This window comes from Lycium barbarum, chromosome 7 (genome assembly GCF_019175385.1).
Source record: "Lycium barbarum isolate Lr01 chromosome 7, ASM1917538v2, whole genome shotgun sequence".
NCBI lineage: Eukaryota > Viridiplantae > Streptophyta > Magnoliopsida > Solanales > Solanaceae > Lycium > Lycium barbarum.
In genome coordinates, this window is record NC_083343.1 from 49807636 (window position 1) to 49831261 (window position 23626).

At 37.4% G+C, this 23626-nt stretch overlaps 1 protein-coding gene and 1 long non-coding RNA gene across 5 annotated transcripts; both read left to right on the top strand.

Annotated features, from left to right (window-relative positions):
* Positions 1 to 10690: 10690 nt before the first annotated feature.
* On the top strand, positions 10691 to 23066 carry LOC132603427 (uncharacterized). 4 transcript variants are annotated; one of them, XM_060316478.1, is made up of 17 exons: positions 10691 to 10936; positions 11041 to 11075; positions 11160 to 11271; positions 12838 to 12935; positions 13866 to 13962; positions 14041 to 14130; positions 14219 to 14281; positions 14393 to 14467; positions 14549 to 14614; positions 14688 to 14765; positions 17204 to 17314; positions 17418 to 17495; positions 17611 to 17730; positions 18836 to 18879; positions 19021 to 19078; positions 20092 to 20152; positions 22714 to 23066. In XM_060316478.1, exons 1-17 carry the CDS (start codon positions 10904 to 10906, stop codon positions 22773 to 22775), a joined length of 1281 nt encoding a protein of 426 aa, XP_060172461.1. In that variant the 5' UTR covers positions 10691 to 10903; the 3' UTR covers positions 22776 to 23066. The 4 variants fall into 4 exon arrangements, 3 of the variants coding, with proteins under 3 accessions (XP_060172461.1, XP_060172464.1, XP_060172463.1); XR_009568250.1 differs by having other exon boundaries at positions 10692 to 10936; positions 20085 to 20152; XM_060316480.1 differs by lacking the exon at positions 20092 to 20152 and having other exon boundaries at positions 10692 to 10936.
* LOC132603428 (uncharacterized) lies at positions 19085 to 19865 on the top strand. Its single transcript, XR_009568251.1, has 2 exons — positions 19085 to 19324; positions 19373 to 19865. It is a non-coding gene; the product is annotated as an uncharacterized LOC132603428 (long non-coding RNA).
* Positions 23067 to 23626: the final 560 nt, after the last annotated feature.

Below are 23626 nucleotides of genomic sequence, written 5' to 3' on the forward strand. Positions count from 1 at the left end.
CATACATATTTCATGAATTTCATCCATTTCTACATACTACAACATTCATAAATCATCCATAACACATGTAAAAGAAGATTGAACACATACCTTTCTCCACACATCTCTTCACTTGGCTAGGGCTTATGAATTACACAAATAAAGGCTTTGCTTGCTCCAACAACTCCTACATGCTAATGAGGACCTTCCATTTGATGGAAATACTAGAAGAAAATAATTTTTCTTGATCAATTTCCATGGGGTCATTTTTGGAGCTATGGCCGAATGGCCTTCTTCATTTGTCTCCAAGTTTCTTGAATTTTCTTGAGTGAAGAAGATGATACATTTGACTACTAAGTCATCTATTATATACATATATTATACATCCATGTGGGCCAAGCCCACTCCACCTCACACGGCCACTTGGCCCTTTTTTTTTTTTTTTTTGTTCAAGACTTATAAGTTTCCATAATTCACTTCTAACCCCAAATCTTTCCTTAATATTTCCATGAGCCACCTTGTGAATTTCCCTTTTTACCCCTAGCCTTTCTTAATATTTCCACATCAATAATGTTCATAAACAACTTGTATATTAAACAAGATCAAAATATGGCCTTGCCCTTAACTTCTCGCAATTATCTTGAATTATCCGAACGTACAAAATACGGGCCATAACAAAAGGTATCCTACAAATGTTTCAAATGGTCCTCTTGTTATGTCCCGTGTTTTCGCATAATTGGAAATCGCGAAATAATTAAGACTTGTGTGTTATAAGGAAATATTTTGATTCTAGATAATATGACTATGTTGGTTATGAAACTATTGGTGCTAAGTCATTGGGGAAGGCCGAGGGTAAATTTGGAATTTCGGAAATTTGTTTCGGGAATTACAAAACGAGACTTTAACGAATTGGGCCAAGAAAATTGAACAACAAAATTTAGGCCCAAAGATATGGGATGGCCGGCCATAAGCATGGTCCAAGCCCATTTTTATAAGTCATGTGCTAGGCATGTGACTTCTATGTGGATATATATCAATGTTCTCACTTGGAATTATCAAGAAAAAAATCACAAACTCAACTTTGAGCCTTAAACCCCTCTCGGCCGAACCTCACTTTCCAAAAAAAAAAAAAATCCCAAGCCTTTGTTTCTAATCATAAAATCGTGTCCCTTTGGTAGTTATAACAAGCACAAGACGCTCTCCGACGTGATACAATTTATTTGGCGCAAGGTGCACGTTTGCGGCAAGTCGGAAATTCAAGTAAAGGTATGAATTTTGCTATTCTAATGTTATGGAATTGGAATGAATGTGTTAAGGATGGAGAATAGACGAGAATCCTGTAGTTTTGATGTGTGTGCAAAGCCGTGCGTGTGTGTGTGTTTGGTGTTGTAGCCGTGACCTATGGGAAGTGCTAAGCCACGTGAATTTAATCTTGTTTAGTTGTTTGTTGCGTCGTTGTGACCTTTATAACGTAAATTAATGTTTAACGAATTGAATTGGCGTTGGAAAATGGTTGCGGATCATTATGGGAAAGTATATAATTTTGGTATATTTGTGTATATCATTGTATAGTTATGATATTAAAACTTCAAATATGACTTATGGTTGTTGTTAATGAATTTGGAATGAAACAATGCGAGTTAGTACGTTCGTCGTAAGTGTTGATGTTTTGGATGAAATACGGAAAGTAAGGAACGTCTTGAAATTATGAAATAATGTTTGGAACATAATTGGGATGTGATTGAATAATCTTGAATGATTGAATGAGTACAATAATGTGGACATAAGTTTGGAATTGTGAAGTTTGAATGAAAGTTGCCAACTTTTATAGTAAAGAAGAATATGGAAGTTAGAATGATTTAGTTGTGGTTTATGTTGTTTGTGACGTTTGGGTTGTTGTTGATGATGTTTATTGAGCCGAGCTAAGTCTCGGGGGTGTTAGATATATAGGGGAAGTGCTGCTGAAATTTCGGTAGACAAAAAGGAAGTTAATGGGACTTTTAAGCTTAAGAATCTCTAATTGGTAACTTTGACCATTTGCAGATTCCGGACTAAACGGGATTTGATTTTGGGGTGAGCGTAAGACGTCTATAAGGTATGTAAAGCTTCCCAATTCTTCTTTTGGCATGTCTTAGTATGTTAGGTTGATATCGGGACCCCGGGAGCAATTCTGCTCCTCGAAATCCGATCTAGAAAATGGCTACTATTCATTCAATTCAATTGAAGCCTAATGTTACTATTTTGGCTAGAAAGCAATCAAACGTCCGAAACTTATGCAAATGCAATCGGATTACTTTGAAATCTTTATGTATGATCTTATAGACCCGAAATGTTCATAAATTATGTTCGCCACCTCGACTTGACCCGGGGTGGGCCCGCTAACCCCGAGATGCCTTATTTGTCCTACTAGGCTCTCTTTTTGGATAATCTTCGACCAAGAATCTTCGATTTTGAAATTGTCCTCTATGAAATAATGTTCGGAACACTATGATGTAACAAACTATGTTTTGAGCCATACGTACCACTTTGGAAACATTTTGTGAAATAAACTTTCGTACTAACTAATTATTTGACTATTTTGGTTAATGAACTGACTTATGAAGTAATCAAGTTTTGAAAGGCTATTTTAATATACAAAGTGCATTGTTTGCTCACGACTCCGCTCGTGCCTTATTATGACTTCGTTCACCGGTTCCCGGGCCGGTTATGATTCGTGCGCTCTATGATGATTCGGCCGTATGCTGTGTTACGGTTCCCCGAGGCCTCGCCATAGGGCCGGGTTCCGTTTGGAGTTATGCTGTGATATGGCTGTGATGTGATACGCTCATATGTGTGTGTTCGGGGATGTACGAAGATTTGAACCTTCTGGTGTTATGCTGTGGGTGGCACCAGCGTCGGAGTGGTGACCACGTTCCTGAGCTTTGCATGATTTTGTTTGCATTATGTATATATGATTTTGATAAACATTTTGATATACTGTTCGGCATTTCTCTCTTTGGTATTCTATTCGCTTTCAGTTGTGGCCTATACTTTTGTACTCCATGCTTTACATGCTCAGTACATCTTTCGTACTGACCCCCTTTCTTCGGAGGCTGCGTTTCATGCCCGCAGGTACAGACGCCGGTGATCCACCACTGTAGGCTCCACTTCTGCTATTTCGGAGTACTCCCTTGATTCGGAGTCCACTTTTGGTATATATATCTTTTGCCATGTATATATTTCTGCATATCTGACTATTTGGGTACGGCGGGGCCCTGTCCCGTCATTTGATTATGTCGGTCAGTTTAGAGGTCTGTGGACATGTCTGTGGGTTATGGTCAGTCTGTATGCTTATGTGTATATGTTGTTTGGGCGATCCCATACGCCGAGGCGGCCGGTCCGCATATGTTTATACGATGCCTTGTTGGCCCTGTGTGGCCTTTGCTGGTGTTTGCTGTGTGCAGGATCATTCTGGATAGTCCGAAAAACAAAGGAGACTCTGCCGAAATTTTTCTGGGAATTGTCTAAATTTGGAATATAGCCTTGTCGGCTTCTGCTATATATATATTCGAATACGTTTGATAGACGGGTTTGGGTGCCCAGATCGGGCACTAGTCACGGCCTACGGGGTTGGGTCGTGACACCTCTGTTTCCAGGGACTTGACTAGCATGTCATCAATATAAACTTCCATTGTTTTCCCTATCTGTTTTTTGAACATTCCATTAACTAGGCATTGGTAAGTTGGTTCGGTGTTTTTTAACCCGAATGGCATGGCATTATAGCAGTAAGTCTCGTATCGGGTAATAAAGGATGTTTTCTCTTGATTCTCTGGGTGCATCTGGATTTGGTTGTACCCAGAGTAAACATCGATAAAACTTAACATCTCATGCCCGGTCGTTGAATCGATCATTCGATCGATGTGAGACATTGGAAACGAATCCTTCATGCATGCTTTGTTCAGATCCTTATAGTCAACACACATTCTAAATTTATTACCTTTCTTTGGCACCACCACTACATTAGCCAGCCAGTCCGGATATTTTACCTCCTGGATAGCGCCTATTTTTAAAAGCTTTGTTACCTCCTCTTTTATGAAGGCATGTTTTGGCTCGGCCATCGGTCTCCTTTTCTGCTTCACCGGGAGAAATCTCCTATCAAGGCTGAGCTTATGAGTTGTGACTTCCAGTGGCACACCTGTCATGTCTATATGGGACTATGCAAAACAATCGGCATTAGCTTGAAGAAATTTAATTAACTTGTTCCTGAGCTACAAGGTTAATCCCGTGCCTAGGTATACCTTTCTATCCAGTAGATATTCGAACAAGATGACTTGTTCCAGCTCCTCCACGGTAGATTTGGTTGCATCCGAGTCATCCGGTAATACAAACGATCTGGGTACGCCGAAATCGTCCTCTTCACCATCCGGGTCTGATCCTTTCTACTCCGCTTTCGAACCAGTACCCTTTAGTTGTTATTTGGTGTCCTTACCTCCGATTAATTCATCATCTCTTTGATCTGGCTTTTTTGGCAAAAAGGGCGCTTCCTCGACCGCGAACATTTCCCTTGTTGCGGGCTGTTCGCATCGGATAGTTTTTATCCTCTCCGGAGTCGGGAACTTCAACAACTGGTGGAGTGTTGATGGTATTGCCCTCATGCTATGAATCTATGGTCTGCCGAGCAAAGCATCATACTTCATATCTCCCTCGATGACGTAGAATACCGTCTGCTGTATGGTGCCGTCAATGTTTACCGGCAAAGAAATTTCACCCTTCATGGTTTCGTTTGCCATATTGAACCCGCTGAGTACTCGGGCTACCGGTACAATCTGGTCGAGTAGCCTCAGTTGTTCTACTACTCTCCACCGAATGATGTTGGCGAACTACCTAGGTTAATCAAAATACGTTTAACTTGTGATTTGAAAATAAGGATAGAAATTACCAACGCATCATTGTGCGGTTGAATGATGCCTTATGCATCCTCGTTACTGAAGGAGATGAAACCCTCGGGTATATAGTCCCGGTTGCGCTTCTTTCGTACAATGGAAACCTTTATTCGTTTCATCACCGGCTCTCACGGAGTATATGTTCCCCTAATTATCATATTGATTACATGTTGAGGTTCCACCGTGTCACACCCTAATTCCACTAGGGTGTGACGGGCACCCGGCCCCACATCCGGAGCCGAGTGAACCCACAGACCTTTAGGGCACACATAATCTTATTAGATTTTTAAATCAAATAAAGATAAATTACATAATAAAATCTCAAAATATTCTCTTTCGATGCTTTCCAAATCAAACAGAATCTGTGATCATATAGAATTTAACATATAATACAGAATGACATATCGACTGATGAAGCCGCTTACACAACTGACATACTGTACCCACGACTCTGTCTGTAAAGTCTCTAACATCAATCCAGAAAAAAAAACATAAAGTGCGAACTCTGACTCGGTAGCACTCCGGGAGCAAATGGAGCTTGTCAACTCTGCTGGAACATCCTCTATAATAACTTCACATCATCTAGGTGTACCTACGCGGCATGAAACGCAGCCCCTGAAGAAAGGGGGTCAGTACGGAACAGGTACTGAGTATGTAAAGCATGCGATACAATAAACAGAATCATAATCTGAACAGGGAGTACAGGAAATAAGTGCAATAACCGAAGTATCAAAAATGCTTACTCATAAAGCATAGGTAATGCATGTCAGAACATATGCCATATCCGGCCCCATGATGGGACTCGGTGAACAGAACGTGGTCGCCACCCCATCACTGGCGCCACAACACATCATACTCCAGAGTAGGGAATAGCTCCGTAACATATCATAACATATTAGATGGCCATATCACATCATATCATATCATATCATATCATATCATATCATATCATATCATCAAATATCAGAATATATGTACATGGCACATCATACTCCAGAACCCATGTACATGTCATACCTGCCCCCTCACATCGAGGCACGGCGAACAATGCAGCGGAATACGCGTGATAACATATCCTGGCCCGGGCTCAGTGAAGGAGGCATCCACGAGTGGAGTAGTGAGAAACTATATGCATCATAAAATATTTAGAAAGACTCGATAGAATAGTCCGAACGACAGGTCATTTAGAAAAGAAATCAGACGATAGTCATAGTACATACCTTTCGGATGTTACGACAGATTATGTCAAAGAAAAATTTCTGAGATCGTTTGTACATATCAAAATATATCATAGGATTCAATGGAATAGTTAAAACAACTATCGTTTAGTAGTCGGAACAATAACCAAAGGTTTCTTTTAATTATAGTGCGGAAATAGGTCAAATAGAACAATACAAGAAGGTTTCGGAAATTGTGGGCCCACCTCGAGTCAAGTCAAGGTGGCGTACATAAATTACGAACATTAGGCCTTATGAAGTCATCTACGAACGTTTCAAGGTAATCCGATTCTATTTGTAAAAGTTACGGACGTTTTATGGCACAAGACTCTTTTAGAAGTAAAAAGTGTTTAAGCTATTTTTCATCAAGCATATCAAAGCATAAAGTTCATAATTCAATTACATTGAAATGAATAAGGGTCGTAGCTATGCTCGAATTTCTAAGAATGGAGTTTTCCCCAAGACTCGTATCATAGCCTATTAGGACTAGGACATGCCAAAAGAAAGAAAGAAAGGTAGAGCTTTACATACCTTATTCGCTTCTTACGCTAATCCAAACTCAAGTCCCGATCTTCCTAAAATCTACAATTGGTCACAAATACCAAGCATTAACCATAAGCCCTTAGGAGTTAGATCTTAAAGTAACACTTTTCTACAGAAATTTGGGCAGCATCTCCCCTATAAATTCAACATCCCGGAGACTTCAACTCGGCCAAAACATCAACAACAATACCAACAACCATACTAATAACATCAACAATCAATCCGATTTGCATTCTAACATTAGTAATCCTCTTCTCTACATGGTTCATCAACATTCAATTCGACTATGTACATTCAAGCTTATATTAACGCTCACACATTCGTTACTAATCCAAGATCATTCAAACACAATTCAAGAACACATTCAAATAACCTACACAATATTCAACAATTCTACCAACATACCATACTTCACCCGAAAACTCCCCAACTTCCCTAGGAGCAATTTCAATGCATTTCTTGCTCCCAAATTCATGAACTATCCCAACAACACACATTTTAACAACATTATTCTCACAATTAAAGAAACGGCACCAAAGTTATGTTGGCTTCCAAATCAGCCCGTAACAATTCCAACATCAATTTGAATCATCAAATTCTCATTTTCATCATAGAATACATATCTACAACAATCAAATTAATACATAGAAATTTGTTCATCTTTCCTACACAACATATACACCTCACGGCCAAACCCCAACATGCATGATTTCACGGTTTCCATCTATTTCTACATACTACAACATAAACAAACCTTCCATAACATATAAAAGAGGATTAAATCTTACCTTTTCTTCTCAACTTCTCCACTTAGCTAGAGTTGTGATTTGCAACAAAGAGCGGTTTTCTTGTTTCAACACTTATACCACGTTGAAGAGGACCCTTGAATTAGTAGGAATACTAGAAGAAATAAATTTTTTGAACAAGATTTCAAGGGACTAAATTTTGCCCTCCATGGCCGAACCCCTCTACTCTCCCTCCTTCTTCTTTTCCTTTCTCTTAAGTTGTGGGGAAAGATGAATTATCTAGAGTTTTCTTCCATTTATTCATATATATAATTCCCATAAGCATGTGAGGGGCACATGCCCTCTCTAGAAATTTCTTAAAATAAATAAATATGACCATTTGTTTTGTTATATAAACTTTGGTCCATGCAAGAATTTTCTTGAATACTTGTGAAATTCCCGTTTTGCCCCTAGTCTTCCACAATATTACCACGGCCCATTTTGCGAATTTCTCTTTTTGCCCTTAGCCTTTCTCAATATTTCCATACTAATAATAGTCATAAATAATATTCATAACAACTTGTACATTAAAATAATTTTTGAAAATGGTCTCGCCCTTAACTTTCCACGACGACTTTGAAATATCCAAACGTACAAAATACGGGCTATAACACACCGGCTCAGCTCGTTTGTGATTCTCCCTTTCTTTGTAGTGATTTTTGGCTCGTTCACTTAAGAATTCTCGAAGGTGGCCATTCTTCAATAAACGAGCCACCTCCTCCCTTAATTGACGACAGTCTTCAGTTCTGTGCCCATGGGTCTCATGATATTCACACACCACACTCGGGTCCCGTTGACCCGGGTCTGACCTCAATGGCCTTGGCCATATAGCCTCCGTGATACGGCTGATAGCTGAGACGAGGTCCGAGGTGTTGATGTTGAAGTTGTACTCCGATATCTTCGGAACGTCTTTGTTGCTAGCCGAACTCCCGGCATCGCTTCTAAATGATAGGCCTCGACTGTTTAACAGTCGTTTGGTCCGTTTATCGCCCCTACCCGAGAAGTGACTCGGGTCGACCCTCGATTTTTTCGACCTGAAGTTCATTTTTTCCGAATGAGAGTATGACCGGTACCTTTCCCTCGATGGTTGTGTCTCCGACTCATAATTTTTCCTCGACATCTGCCCAGGTTACAGCCTCATACTCCAACAAGTTTTCTTTCAGTTTGAATGAAGCAGTCAAGCTCCGAGGATTAAGCCCTTTGGTGAAGGCTTGTGCAACCCATTCTTCCGGAACCGGAGGGAGCTCCATCCGTTCCCTATGGAAGGGATTCACAAATTCTCGTAAAAACTCATCATCCCTTTGGGCTATTCGGAAGATGTCCGCCTTCCGAGCTTGCACCTTTTTAGCTCCGGCATAGGCTTTGATGAACGCATCTGCGAACATTTCGAAGGAAATGATGGAATTCTCGGGCAGATGGTCATACCAGGTCAACACTCCTTTCGATAGTGTTTCCCCAAATTTTTTCAACAACAAGGGCTCAATTTCATTCTCCTCGACATCATTGCCTTTTATGGCACAGGTGTACGAAGTCATGTGCTCCTGCGGGTCTATTGTACCATCGTATTTCGGGATATCTGGCATCTTGAACCTTTTCGGGATTAACTTCGGAGCCGCACTAGGAGGGAAAGGCCTTTGAATGTACCTCTTCGAATCCGGCCCTTTCACAATCGGCGGAGCTCCTGGAATCTGATCCACCCGAGAGTTGTACGTTTCTACCCTCTTCTTTCGGAGTATCCGGTGCTTTCCGGCCTTGAGCCCGGGATAAAGTAATTGAGTTATGAGTATTCAAAGTATCGGTGGCCGGGAAAGCGGCATTCTCCTGATTCACGGTATTCTGCCAGTTGAGTCCTTCTCTCGAATCAACAGAGTTCGGGTTGACTGGATCTGCAGGTAGGTTTCGTAACCCACGGTTCTCGTTTTCAGCCACAATTTCGTTGTTGTTGACATGATCGGACTGTCTGCTGCTTGCCATTTTGTCTGTTTTTTGTGGAAATTAGCAGATTCCTCAATCAACGGGTAAAAGAAGCAAAGATTAAAAAACCACTATTATCCTGGCCCCACGGTGGGCGACAAACTGTTTATCCCGAATTTCGGTAACAATTAAATTTGTAAGTGAGGTATAGGATATGTGGATGAATTTTAATCTATTTGGTTGATATGAATTGTCTATGGATTTGTTTGTTGCAATATATGTATAGATGTGTGTTATTGCTGTGAAAACGTGAATTACGTTTGGTGATTTATACCAAATATATATACTAGGTAATGTGTTATATTGGATGAATAAGTAAAGCTAAAAAACACCACAAATCCGGACCAATAACTGAGAGAGAGAGAGCGCTTCAATATATTTCACTACTACAATGTTTTAGATCTGAAAAAAGCTGACCTCAAAAAGGGAGAGAATGTCCTCTATTTATCGGTATGCCTTATGGGCCTTTAATGCAACAAAAAGCCCTTATGAATAAAGAAACCCTAAAAAAGATAAAGTAGGACCGTACGGTCTGACACCCGTACGGTCGTCAGTACAAAATGGCAGAACGGTTTCCTGACGCGTGGCAACACCGCAACCGGTTAACCGGACCAACGGACATGTTGATCTTGGACCGGCGTACCCTGACCAACAGACACACTTTTCTTGTCTCGGGTCAATTGCATCTGGTACGATACCCCGGTGTGAGGAAAAGACCGAACATGCTCGTGCTCATTTGGTCATACCCTCGGCTCCAGATTCACCGGTCACACATTGACCCAATTTTTACCGTATACAATAACTTAATTTATTTTTTCTATAATATTTAGCCATGTAATTAATATTTATTAGTCGTACTATTTTAGCATGACTTAGTACTTTTAGATTATGATCATTTTATTTTATGTGATTTCATTACATTTTTTGTTTAATATTTTAGTACAACGTCATCTCTCATCTCACATTTTGTGTTATTTTCTTAAAAATATCTTAATTAAATAGTCATGTTTTATTTATTAGAACTAAAGAAATATTGAAGTACAAGTAATATATTTTGTATGAAGACCTTATCGGAAAAAAACTCGAAAAATCCGAGCAATCTGAAAAAACCGAAAAATCCAAGGTTGAAAAATACAAATTTTGTTGATTTGTTTTGATTTATAGATTTAAAAATCCAATATAATTAATTTGATTTGGTATTTGAAAAACTCGAATTAAGTGTATCCATGTATACCCCTACTGGTAGGGACTTGGTAGTCAAAACAAAGTTCATCATACAGACCCGTCATACCCGCCGGTCGTGTCAACTGTGCTTTACCAAAGTGTGGAGTCCCACTACTGGCAGATAAAGTGAAAATGAAATGATAAGAACTACTCCTAGTACTACACTCGTCATTTAAAATTGAAAAAAGAAACATTATTTTCAATTTCAAATTTCTCCAACATTCAGATCTATCTCCTTTGGATTTTTCTCAACATCAACATGCCTCCTACAGATAATGATTTCGATCTCAGAGTATTTTATTAATCCCTTTTATCTCATTCTAATTTGACTGTTTTGTATGTTAAACCAACACACACAGTGACAATATTTTTTTACACTGTAAAATTGTTGTACAGCGTGCATCTACTCCACCTAGCGGTATGGTAATCAGGTAATACTAGACAAGAAGAACAATTAGGGTTTTGATCTGTTACAATGTGGTTAGTGTAAAATGTACTGATTTTGTGTTTTGTAGTGAATGTAATTTTGCAGATATCAACAATTTGGAGCATTGTGCTAAGTATCTAAACCAAACACTGGTTACCTTTGGATTCCCTGCTTCACTTGATCTCTTTGCTCATGACCCGGTACCACATTTTTTTTTCTTTTTATTTTTTATTTTGTTGTTCTCGTTGTATTCTACAGAGAATTTAGTGCCTGTTTGGCCATGAAAGTTGTGAAATTTGGAAAAAGTAGTTCTTGTTTTCAAAGTGAAAAATGGTATTTGGAAATTGGAGTTGTGTTTGGCAATGAACAGGAGTAGTTTTTGAATTTTTGTGAGTTATTTGGAGTGAAAAAAGTGAAAACAACCTTTGGTGTTCCAGAATTTTATGGCCAAACATGATTTCCGGAATTCAACTCCGGTTATGCTATGCTTACTGAAGTGCTAGCCATTACTAACCATGTGTTAGGGTTTGGATATGTTGATGGGAAATTCGAGTGAGAGGTGAAGTGACTGATCAAACTACGATAGTGAAAGCTCAATATTCTAACTCATTTTCTTGTGTTTGACATGCAAGTTGGAAAATGTCATTTTAAGAGCATTTGCATATGTTCAAAGCAAAAAAACATGAGGTTTTTGAGAGGGGGTTGGGGTAGGTGGAGGAGTGGGGGGATGCCTTGATGTGTTTTTATTGATCCAGAAAATGTTTTTCCTTAAATTATTATGGAAAACATTTTCCAAGATATTTAGTGGCAACCAAACAAGGGAAAAGCGGAAAACATTCTTTTGTTCTCACTGTATTCTACAGAAAATTATAGTATACCTGTGGGGAGCCGGGGAGGAGGGGTGATTATGCTATGCTTAGTGAAGTGCTAGCCTTTACTAACCATGCGTTAGGATTTGGACTTCTTGATCGGAAATTCGAGTTGGAGGTGAAGTGACTGATATAACTATGATAGCGAAAGCTGAATATTCCAACTGATAAAACTAAAAGATTTTCTGCTTCAAAATATTCCTTTTCTGGGTGTACTGTGTTTTAAGCAACGACTGTGAGTGGGTATAGAGGCAAGTAATTCTATCCTAAATTTTTCAAATGATTTCAATTTCTAACATAAATTTAATGTTGTACCACTTGATATCATCAGAACATTAATTTGTGTATTATGATAGTTCTAGTGGGAAAAAAAATATTACTCCCTCCGCTTGAATTTGTTTGTCTGGTTTTGACTTGGCACAGAGTTTAAGAAAGTGAAGAAGACTTTGGAACTTTGTGGTCTTAAACTAAAGATATGTAGAATCTACCAAAATGCCTTTTAATCCTGTGGTCTTAAAATCCACGTGGAGAGTTAGAATTAAAGAGTTGCCAAAAAAGGAAAGAGGCATTCTTTTTTAAACGAACTGAAAAGGAAAGTAAGACAAACAAATTGAAACGGAGGGAGTATTATAGTAGTTGAACAGTTAATTTGATTGGAAAAATATCACATTTGAATTGTTTCCCATTCATAATACTGACCAATAAAAGTTTGGATGAAACTTGTTTTCATTCAAAACCAACTCACTCTAAGGAAACGAATGCTTTGCAAGAAACTCTTCAAAGTTGTGTTAATGATATTATTAATGGAATGATGCTAAGCATTGTGAGATGTATAGAAAATGTCATATATATTGGGCTGAACTGTGTTCTGTATCTGACCAATTTCTCATTTGGTAGGTTTCTATTGCGAGGACCTGCAATTGTGTATATGCACTATTACAGCAGAGGCAGAGGGATATTGAATTCAGGGAGTCTGCAAATGAGCAGAGACAGCGGTATTATAGACTTCTCAAGTAGTTCTGTTAGGCTTGGTGAAGATGATCTTGTAGTGACAAACTTTGCTGTGTTTGCTTAGGTTTTCTTTTGATTGGATGGATATTACGTGTCTAAACTTTGATCTGATTAGTGTATGAGTAAATATAAGAGGAGTGGCTCTCTTAAGTGATTGTTTGAATTTGTTTAAATGGAAGAAGGAAAGCCATTTAAGAAATTGATATTCGTTTTAAAGTAGTTTACAGTTATTGATGTAAGTGTTTGTAGAAGTTCTTTGCAATATTGAACTGGAAAATATTAAGTTATACATTCCTTCAATATCTATTTGGTTTTTCTTGTGTCATCTTAGTGACTTTGAGTTTTAGGTTTCCCAACTACCTTTTTCGTTTTTGATCTTTTGTGTGTTATTTATCTCAGTAAAAAGGCTTCGGTGTCCTTTACAAATTGTGTTTCGTCAAATTGAATTTTTTTGTTGTTTGGATGCAACTTTCCTTGATTTCGGAGCTGTATTGCTTTTCTTCTGTTATTAAAATAAAAGTTACTTCTTTCCTCTTCCAGCCTTGGATGCAATGTCTTTGTGCTCTCAAGTAGAACATTTTGAGCGTTGCATGGGCTTCTCATAATGAATTAGGGGAGTATAAAAAGATCAATTCAATTGGTAGACATATAAGCAAATTTGACCAGGACCCAAATACTTCCTATTATTAGGAGGATTTCTGACCTTAAATTACAAAAATATGCATAATCATTTTCCTGTGGTTTACCGTATTTGCCATTTCATTTGGATTATCTTGAATACAAGAAGAATACAGTTCCAAACCCTGGACCTTAATGATACTGGTATTTGGTCTACTTGTGGTTTTCTGTCTATCTTGATGTTTTCTTAACTGAGCAAGATGGCCAATAATTGTTACATTTTCTTCTTCTGAAAGGCTGTTATCAGACATATCAAGATTAGAGGCCAAAGTGGAGAGGCTGGAATCTCAACTACAATCCAAAGATAGAGAGATAGCTACAATTACTAGAGAGGTATCGAAGCCTACCTTTTCTTAGAACCAAGGAGTCTAGATATATGCTTTGCTGATCTTATATAAAATTTGTGTGTAGGAAGCTAAAGCTACTGCAGCTTTGAAGTCACAAATTGACAAGTTGCAGAAGGAAAGAGATGAGTTTCAGAGGATGGTTCTTGGAAATCAGGTCGAGTACTATTTATTTTTACTGCTTGTAATGAAGTAGTGTTTCTCATAACTGGTCTCATCTATGCTGAATTATATTGTTGAAATAGCAAGTCAGAACTCAGCAGATACATGAAATGAAGAAAAAGGAAAAGGAGTATATAAAGTTACAGGTAAGATCTCTCTCTCATCTTTGTTTACTATCATTGTATATGCAGAACTATGTTTTGTCCATCTCCAACCTATTAAATATTAAATTTGTGGATGGGTTGTGCTACTTCCAGGAGAGGCTAAATCAAGTGTTGATGGAGAAAAAGAAGGAATCCAGATCAGGCATGGAAATAATGAATTTACTTCAGGTAGCATCAGCTTCTTTGTGGTGCGGTAGGTGTACCCATTAGTATTCTGAAGTGTAACAGGTTCATTAATATGTTTCTTAGAAAGAAGGGCGTCAACGTGGGACATGGAATGGGAAGAAGGCTGACAATGACTTCTACAAGAAGATTGTAAGTGGTTGATGGACCTGGTTAAACTTTTATCCTTTTCCTAGCTAAGCTTATCATTTTGTCTATCCATTAGGTGGATGCCTATGAAGCTAAAAATCAAGAACTAGCTGCAGAAAATGCTGATTTGAGGGCATTATTGCGATCAATGCAGGTACATTCAATAGTCATTGCAACAATTTGGCGTTTAGATTTAGTATCTTGTTTCTGTAGTGCTGTTTGGATAATCCATGGAGAAAAGTTTTGGAAAAAACATTTTTGAGAATAAAGTTTGTCTAAAAGAAAAACATGTTCAATAATTGCAATTTTTTTTCCCTTCTAATTCTGAGTGTTTAGTGAGTGGAAGAAGATTTTTCAGTTCAACATGTGCCTCCAGGCACTTTCCACCCCCCAAAAAAAAAGTTTGAAAGTTTTCATTTAACATTTGCTTTCAAAATTCTTTATAATTTTAATGAAAAGATCATTTCCTGACACCTCTAAACTTATTCAAGAATAGAAAGACAAAATATCAAGCAAGTATAGCCTCCTTTAGTTCGGAGTTTGTTCATATACCATACTACAAATAGAACTAATTTTCTAAGCATCTTTCACTTTCCGCATGTTGTGCTCAAAAGTTAGATAAAACCAAATACATGTGCTCTTCGCAGTCGGTTGTGGAGGTTTCGATACATGGAATATAACTATTAGTCAGATAACTAAACGAGTGTCTATCGGGAACAACCTCTCTACCTCACACAAGGTAGAGCTAAGGTCTGCGTACACCCCACCCTCCCTAGACCCCCCTTGTGGGATCACACTGGGTATGTTGTTGTTTTATAACTACAGGAGTGTTGAGGGAATGAGGGTGCAGGTCCATTTCTTTCTGGGATCAGATGTGAGGGAGGGAAGGATTGTTTGCATGACAAATCCCAGATGTCTTAGATATCTAACTTCGGAGTTTGTTCATATACCATACTACAAATAGAACTAATTTTCTAAGCATCTTCCACTTTCCGCATGTTGTGCTCAAAAGTTAGATAAAACCAAATACATGTGCTCTTCGCAGTCGGTTGTGGAGGTTTCGATACATGGAATATAACTATTAGTCAGATAACTAAACGAGTGTCTATCGGGAACAACCTCTCTACCTCACACAAGGTAGAGCTAAGGTCTGTGTACACCCCACCCTCCCTAGACCCCCCTTGTGGGATCACACTGGGTATGTTGTTGTTTTATAACTACAGGAGTGTTGAGGGAATGAGGGTGCAGGTCCATTTCTTTCTGGGATCAGATGTGAGGGAGGGAAGGATTGTTTGCATGACAAATCCCAGATGTCTTAGATAACTACAATTGGTGCTGTGAGATTTATGGGTATTTTTTTGTGTTAAAATGTTTAAAATTTTGATCAATTATGGAACTTTAGAGTCGTGGAAGAGAGATAGAAGGTACACTTACCCCCCAAAAAAAATGCAGTGAAAGATGCTTGGATAGCTTCTGGAACCTTTTTTTAGAGAAAGGGTTTTCTAAAAAAAAAAAAGAAATGTATTTGGATAATTGTAGTTGTTTTGAAGATTTCTTTGTGTTTTGTAAGTGGAAGCACTTTCTTTGAAATACCGTAAAAGCACTTTTTTAATAAACTGTTTTCCCAAAATAATTTCTGTAATAACTTCTTGAGCAAACTTAAACGGAACATAATTTCATTGCATGATCCTATGAAACTATTCACAAACAAACGCTGCTTAAGGAAGTTGAATACAGTTTTTCCAATATTGGCCATAATGACATTGGGAGCTGGTGAATTGATCATAAAATCTGCTAGTGGTTTTCTTAAAACCTCACAGTATCTGTATCCTGAAACCAGCTATTCAAATAAACCATTATGCGTTGAGCTTCTACTAGAGTTAATATTATGTGCGACTTATATGACTTTCTGCAAGCAAGGATTTAAAGAGTTCAATGTCATAGTTAAATATGCACCTGTCTTTAACTGAGAGTTTATCTCTGGTCTATGGATTCTAGTACTTCCTATTTTCTTAATTATTGTTGGATATATTTACTGTAGGTTATACCAAAGAATAAAAAAATAAGTAGATAAATAAATAATGAAAAGAAAGAGTAAAGAACTCCTCCTGTTTATTTACGAGTGCCAGTACCATTTATAGTGTCATGTTTTCAGTCTATACTGCATACTTACTATTTGTTCACTTAAAATGTGAATTCATTATCTTTCCTATTCTTCTCGTCTTAAACCTGGCTGATTAATTCTGTCAATTTTTGGGGGAAAAAAGGAAAACAAAAGGGAAACTGTACGAGCATGGCAGTACAGAAGAAATATGTTTGTCACACAACCTTGTGTATTGACTTTAAAAATTTTCTCACGCGGTACATTCTTTTGAAACAATTTTCTATTTATGTGATCTTCCTATTGGTTATAGGCTGACATGAGTGAGTTCTGAAATGCCCCAGATGGGTCTTCCAGAGCAGTCAGCTGTAATCAAGACACAACCTTGTGTATATTGATCAGTGAATGACTACACAAATTTTCTTCACGTGTAATACAAACTTTTGAAGCAATGCTTTTGTTGAGAATGTGACTGACTCTTCCTATTATAGGCTGACATGCGTGAGTTCTTAAATGCCCCAAATGGGTCTTCGAGGCAGTCAGCTTCAACCAATGAGAGGCTAGACACAGATCACTTGCAGTCCCCGTTGGGTGGTAGAACGGTATGGCTTATCTTCTGAAGAGACAAATAGGATTGGTTAATTTCTTATAGGATGGTGTACCTTTTAATGACACGCAGAGAGTCAACAATTTGTAATTCTTCAGGATGTTTTTGATCTGCCTCTCCACATGGCTAGGGATCAAATTGAAGAAAGTCTTCGTAACAAGATGGCTTCTATCAAGGTAATAAATTAGGTGACTATGCATCGGGATATTATGCTTTGTACTCTTATCTATGTTTAGATGACAAAGATCATGTGTCGCAATAATTCCTGTATATCTTTGCTGAAATTTGAAGGAGCGAATGGGTCAACTACGAGATGCACAGAAGGGTGCAGAAGTTACCTCAGAAGCAACAGAGAGAGAGCTTGAGCTAGAAGCTCAGCTTGTCGAGGCCAGGAGCATAATCCAAGAGCAGGTACTCTTTCTATACCATTATGGGTTGGAGTTCCATTACAATTTGAAAGCTCTTCATTACTGCTGGTTGCACCAACATCACGACTAGCACTTGCAAACTTTTTGTTTTGCCGCCATACTGCTGAATCGATGTTGTCAATAAGAGTCAAGTTGTGTGCTACGTTGTGATTCGAGTGCTTTTTAGTTTGTAATGAAGTCAGATTGATGTCTATGCTCTTATTACCAACCTAGCAATCTGAAAATTCTTAATGGTGCTGAAACTTCATCTTTAGATATACGATGGAGGTGGCTCTGGAATATCAGTGCTCTAGCTATCTGAAATGGTGCTACTCTAAGCTAACCTAGTTCCTAGCCATAAATTGAGATGGATTTAGCTCCCAGTTGACTTTACTTATTTACTTTTTTTCGGAAGTCCTTTACTCTTTCTTGTCTTTACATCAAGCAACATATTTCACAGCTCTGTTGACTATGTTCAACAATATTTATTCATCTGTGGATAACCTATAATTGTTAGGTCATTCAAATTTAGCATGCAACAGTCACTTGATGTACTTTTAGTGGCACAATTCGTAAAATTGTTGTACCTCAGGCGGAACTCTTTTTTTTTCCTTTTCCATTTCTAGGGTGGGATTCTGAACAATTTAACTCTGAAAGCCTGAGATGCTGGATTAAGTTGTTAAAGAAAAAGATGCAAATAAATCTGGAAACAGAAGCTTCAAAGGAATTATTTTTTGACCATCTGGTATTCAGAACCTATTGGCCTGACTTATTCAGAGTCATGCCATGTAAGGACAGGAAGCGCTCCCTACTAGGATTTCTTCATTCCAAGGGCTCGAACGCTAGACCGTTAGTTAAAAGTGGAGGGATTCCATCCATCCCATAGGTGGCTCAAAGGAAATTGTAAAAGTCCTCCAAATCAACAGGCTGTTGTTATGAGTTATGACAGGAAAGCTTATTTCCTTCAACTGAGACTCTTTGCAATTAAAGGAAGGAAGTTCACTTCTTAGTGAGCAGAAATTGACTAGTTTAATTGACAAGCTTTAGTATGCTCGTCTCTTTTAGTTGAAAAATCTCGCTGATCTTTGGAAGAATTCGACAATTTGCAGGCATCAATTATGTCCAAACATCTTACGACGTCTGAGAAGCCAAGGTACTCCATACTGGGGCAAATCTCACCTCCCTCAGAGAATATGAAAAAGGGAAAAAGGCTCTTCATTTCTCTGGACAATGCCAAGAGCCCCTGAATAGCTAATGTTTGAATCTTTTATCTAATGTGAATCTGTAAATGCAGGCGGTTAAGTGGCCATATGAATTCCGAGAGGGACTTGCTCATTTCATCCCGTACTCAGGTATCAACAGTGCAATTTAGTTTTAGCTTGTCATGTGGAAAGTATGGCTTAACTGTTGTAATTGATTCTAATCTTGTTTGTGTTTGCGGCTTTAAATCAAACAACAAGGCCTTTGCTCTGAACCTATAAAAAAAAATAAAAAAAAAAAAGGAAAGAAAGGTCACTGCCATCAGGACCACTCCAATACGCAGTTTTTGATGACATTATAAAATCCTCATGCAGCTTTGTGGTATATTTGGATGGGAGGTTTGTGGTATATTTGGATGGGAGGTTTGTGGTATATTTGGATGGGAGGTTTGGTTGGGATTCAGGTCTCTTCATCTAATGGCTGCTAAATTGCAATGGATTCGTATATAAAGGGAAAGGGCCAATTTACCCCTCTACTTTTCAAAATGGTTTGCATTTAACCTTTGTTATACTTTGCGAACAAAAATATCCTTGGTGTTAGCAAAGTTGTTAAAAGTTAAAACTGCCCCTATTTTTAATGGAACTCCAGCTGGGACGAAAAAGGCTTAAAAATGTATATTTTTGCTGACATGGCTACTTATTTGGCGATTATCTCTATTTTCATTATAACAACCAAATGCTTAAAACCAGAAAGATTGAACTGCAAAAGAACGAGAAAGATTGAACTCAACAAAAGCTAAACTCCAGAATCAACTTCGAACTCAAGAAAACAAGACTAATTTATCTTAACAGTGGCTAAAATCCACAATCAACTCGAATATACAGAAAGCAAGATCTCACGAAAAAAAAAAACAGAAAACAGATTAGATTTAAATCAAAAGTTACCTTTTTTGAATTACAGTCCTCATAAACAACTTGAAGATCTTGGTCCCTTTTATGCTGAGCAATTAGCTGACTGCTGGATTCAGTTGGATACCACAATCTTCAACAAACAAACAGATCCATTAAAAAAAATTATTACTTTTCTAAATCAGAAACTCCAAAAATTTAAAAATAATCCATAATCTTGAGCTACATTCTTATCTTATTTACCTGTTAGAAAACAGCATTCCAGTGAAGAAGAAAGCAATAAGGAAAATGGGCATCCATTTTACAGATACTTTAACGGTATGTCTATTCTTTATTATCCTTTTTTTGTTTTTTAATTTTCTAACAAACACAAATTCAAGAATCAAGAACAAAAAAGGAATGATTAAAGCTTTGGTGAAGGGTCACTATATAGGGTAAAGGGTATTATGTTTTTCTTTTTTTTTTTGTAGATTACAAAGAGATGAAAAGGGGGTGAAGGAAAATTTGGAGAGGTGTGCTAGTGTAAGAGGGATAAATCTCATTTGTTTTAGTTGAAATTAGGGAACTTGAAGCTCCATTGAAATTGGAATATTTTCAAATTATTTTCTCTAAATTTGTTTTGGAAATCCTTTTCTTCTGCATTTACCGGAAAATGTTTGGTTTTTTCCCTTCCTTTTTATGCATTGTTTCTCCCTATTGAAATTAGGAAGTAACAATTATTAGATTTTACCTTCTTAAAATGGAAACTGGAAAACAGTGAGACCATTATGTCTGAAATTTGTTTCTAAGATGTTTCTGTTTTTGCTTGAAAAGAGTTCTCTTTTTTCTGAAATTGTTTTGGAAGAAACTTAAAAAGTGTAGCCATTGAGGAAGCCTAATTTGGGAAGAAGACAATGATATCTTATGAAAATAGAGATATATGGCCAAATGAGTAGCCATGCCTGCAAATTATAAATTTTTGAGCGGGTTGTTTTTGTTCCAGCTGGAGTTCCATTAGAATTAGGTGCATTTCTAACTACTTTGCCAATGGAAAGTATAGAAGAAGTTAAATGTAAAACCATTTTGGAAAGTAGAGGGCAAATTTGGGTTTTTCCCGATACAGTATTATTAACAGAGGCAGGTCTTAGAAGAATAAAGTAAATATGTGCTGCTGTGTTTTTTAGGAGACTCACCTAGAAGAGTTGTACAGCATTTTTCCAAGGAAAATCAGCAAGAGATTTCATTAAATAGCAGTGTTTTAAAAGGCAGTGTCAGGACTCACCCCGGGGCTCGCCCTGCCCTTGGGCACCGGCAAAACGCCATGGGGCTAACGTGCGGGGCTTAGTTCTCGTGAGGCTTACACCCTAAGCGCCCGACCGTACCCCTAAACACGCCTAACGACCAATGCCCGGAGCTCGCCTAACAGTTTTTACACAAATTATATTTTAAATTCCTTAATTAAAATCATTCACCCTCATAATTGTTTAACAAAAAAATAATACTTAATAGTTTTTCATCTATAGAAATAAGAAGATTGGGTGTAGCTCAAATAACAAGTAGTATTGGATATACTATTTGAGAACGTCGTGAGGATGAATATCACTTAATATTTATTTTAAAAATACATGGCGGAATTGTACATTTCACTTGTCATTGTCTTTAGTCCTATGTATCAGAATTATCATATAATTTTATTTTTTGTTCATGAAGAAGGTACGTATTAATTGTAATATTGATAAATTTTATTGATTATTTGCTTATAGGTAGATAAAATGAATAGTATGATAGTATTAGTGTTTTAAGAAACTGTGATTTTTTCAGTGTTTGAAAGTCAAGATATTAGAGTTGATTTGCATTTCATAATAGCTTTTATTTCATTGTATTGTTTATACTTGTAAAATTATGTTATATATAATTACAAGTTGTATGTGGCGTATAATGGATTGCTTTGATTAGTTTTTTCTGTTGAGGATTGCGCGCGCGCGCGCACACGCGCGCCCAATATATATATATATATATATATATATATATATATATATATATATACACATTTATTTACAATTTTCTTTTATTTTTTATGTAATTTTACCTATTTAAAAATATTTATTGTAATTATATTATTTTATGAAATACTAAAAATTAAATACACATGGGCCTTACGCCTCGACGAGGCGTATGTAAAACGCCCCCGCCTTTTAAAACACTATTAAATAGCAGTCTAAAGTTAGGATTTAGTCGAGCATAACTAGTAAGATGAAGAAAATCAAAACTACATTCTGTTCCGAGAATTTCCTACTTTAGAATCATATGTACCAAAGAAGTAAAAGGATTAGGAGAGGAAAGAAAATGCTTAATCATCCTATTGGACAAAAAAAACCTGTGACACCAGAATAACCTAAGCTGCAATTGCCAGAGAGTATTTGTAGGAGTGAACTCTCTTGAGTATCTATTTGAATGGATATACATGCAACGGGAGTCAAATCTTGATACACTTGTAATTTTACCATGGATTTAGATCTCCCTAAATGGAGACTTCTCGAAATAAGTGAAGTATCTCTGCTAAAACTAAAGTTTTAATGTTTGCTCCTCAACCATTAACTAATTAATCACGGGACTGCATGGTTTGCATTAATGATATTTTAGAAAGCTTATTTTTCATAGTTCAATAATAATAGAATCATGAAGCTGAATAGTGTGCTAATTGATAGAGCATGTTACATCCTTGTTTGCCATTTTCAAAGTAAGCTCGAGTGTTGAACCTTTGTCTATTCTTATTAGTTATCCTATGTGTACTATGTCGAAAAATGATGTGATGATGAGAAATAATGCTGAAGGACTGCCTGCTTGTGCAATTTAGTTAGTAGTAACTGTAACTGGCTGTTTATTCTCCTTGCTTACAGGGGCTGTGAAGGTTCCAACTTTGGACAACCTTAAGTCTGGATGTGACCTTAATTCTTCTTAATGGTGATATAGGGGCAATATTTTCTGATGCTAATGAACTGCTAGCACCTAGGCAGGTAGACATATGTCTACTTCAGGGTAGCTGTGTTCAATACTCTGATGGAGCAGTAGGATGATGTCATCTGTAGTTGGCAATTCGTCCCTGTAATATTTTACGTGGTATAGCTGATATAGTTCTTTTGGTTTCCCAGATGCTAATTCAACCTACCATATTTATATATGAAGCCCCGATCCCCTAAGAGTATCTTAATCTCTCTGTAACATTGTCTTCATAATTAGTTTCTTGACTGCAGTTCGTTCTCCTAATTTTCAGCTCATTATATCTCGCTCTTACCTATTTCTTATCTTCTTAAATAAGCTCTTGAAAGTAATAATATTTGACTTTGACATTTTAACATTTTATGTTCAAATCGAAACTTTTAAAAATGTTTGTGCCACTGAGTGTGCCATCTTCTCTTGTTGTAAGAATTTTATTTCTTGAAAGAAATGACGGTTGAAAGATGGTGAGTGGTAGCTTCCTCTTAAGACATCATAAAGTTCATGAATTTGTATTCTTATATTACTAAGAGCAAAGAGATCAGTGAACTTTAAACCGTGAGCGAACTGTTGATTTACAATGATATTTAGGACTTAGGAGTAACATTTTTGCTCTAGTGTGGAAAGCTAGCTGTTTTTGATTGCTAAACCACGTCAATACTCTTAATCTTTTGATTATTGTAGAAAAACAATTTTGTGATTATTCGAATCAGGTTGGAAGTGTGTGGTGGTTGATTTGTTCCCTGAGAAAAACTTCAACTTTAATAAGTTGTCCCATGGATAACCCTTTTGACTTTTGACCTTGAAAGTATACCC

Bases quoted from the DNA above. Each gene is read 5' to 3' on its own strand.
- LOC132603427 (XM_060316478.1), top strand. From the start codon at position 10,904: ATGCCTCCTACAGATAATGATTTCGATCTCAGA. The intron at 11,272-12,837 runs GTACCACATTTT...CTCATTTGGTAG, and splicing joins ATCTCTTTGCTCATGACCCG to GTTTCTATTGCGAGGACCTG. The intron at 20,153-22,713 runs GTATGTCTATTC...CCTTGCTTACAG, and splicing joins ATTTTACAGATACTTTAACG to GGGCTGTGAAGGTTCCAACT.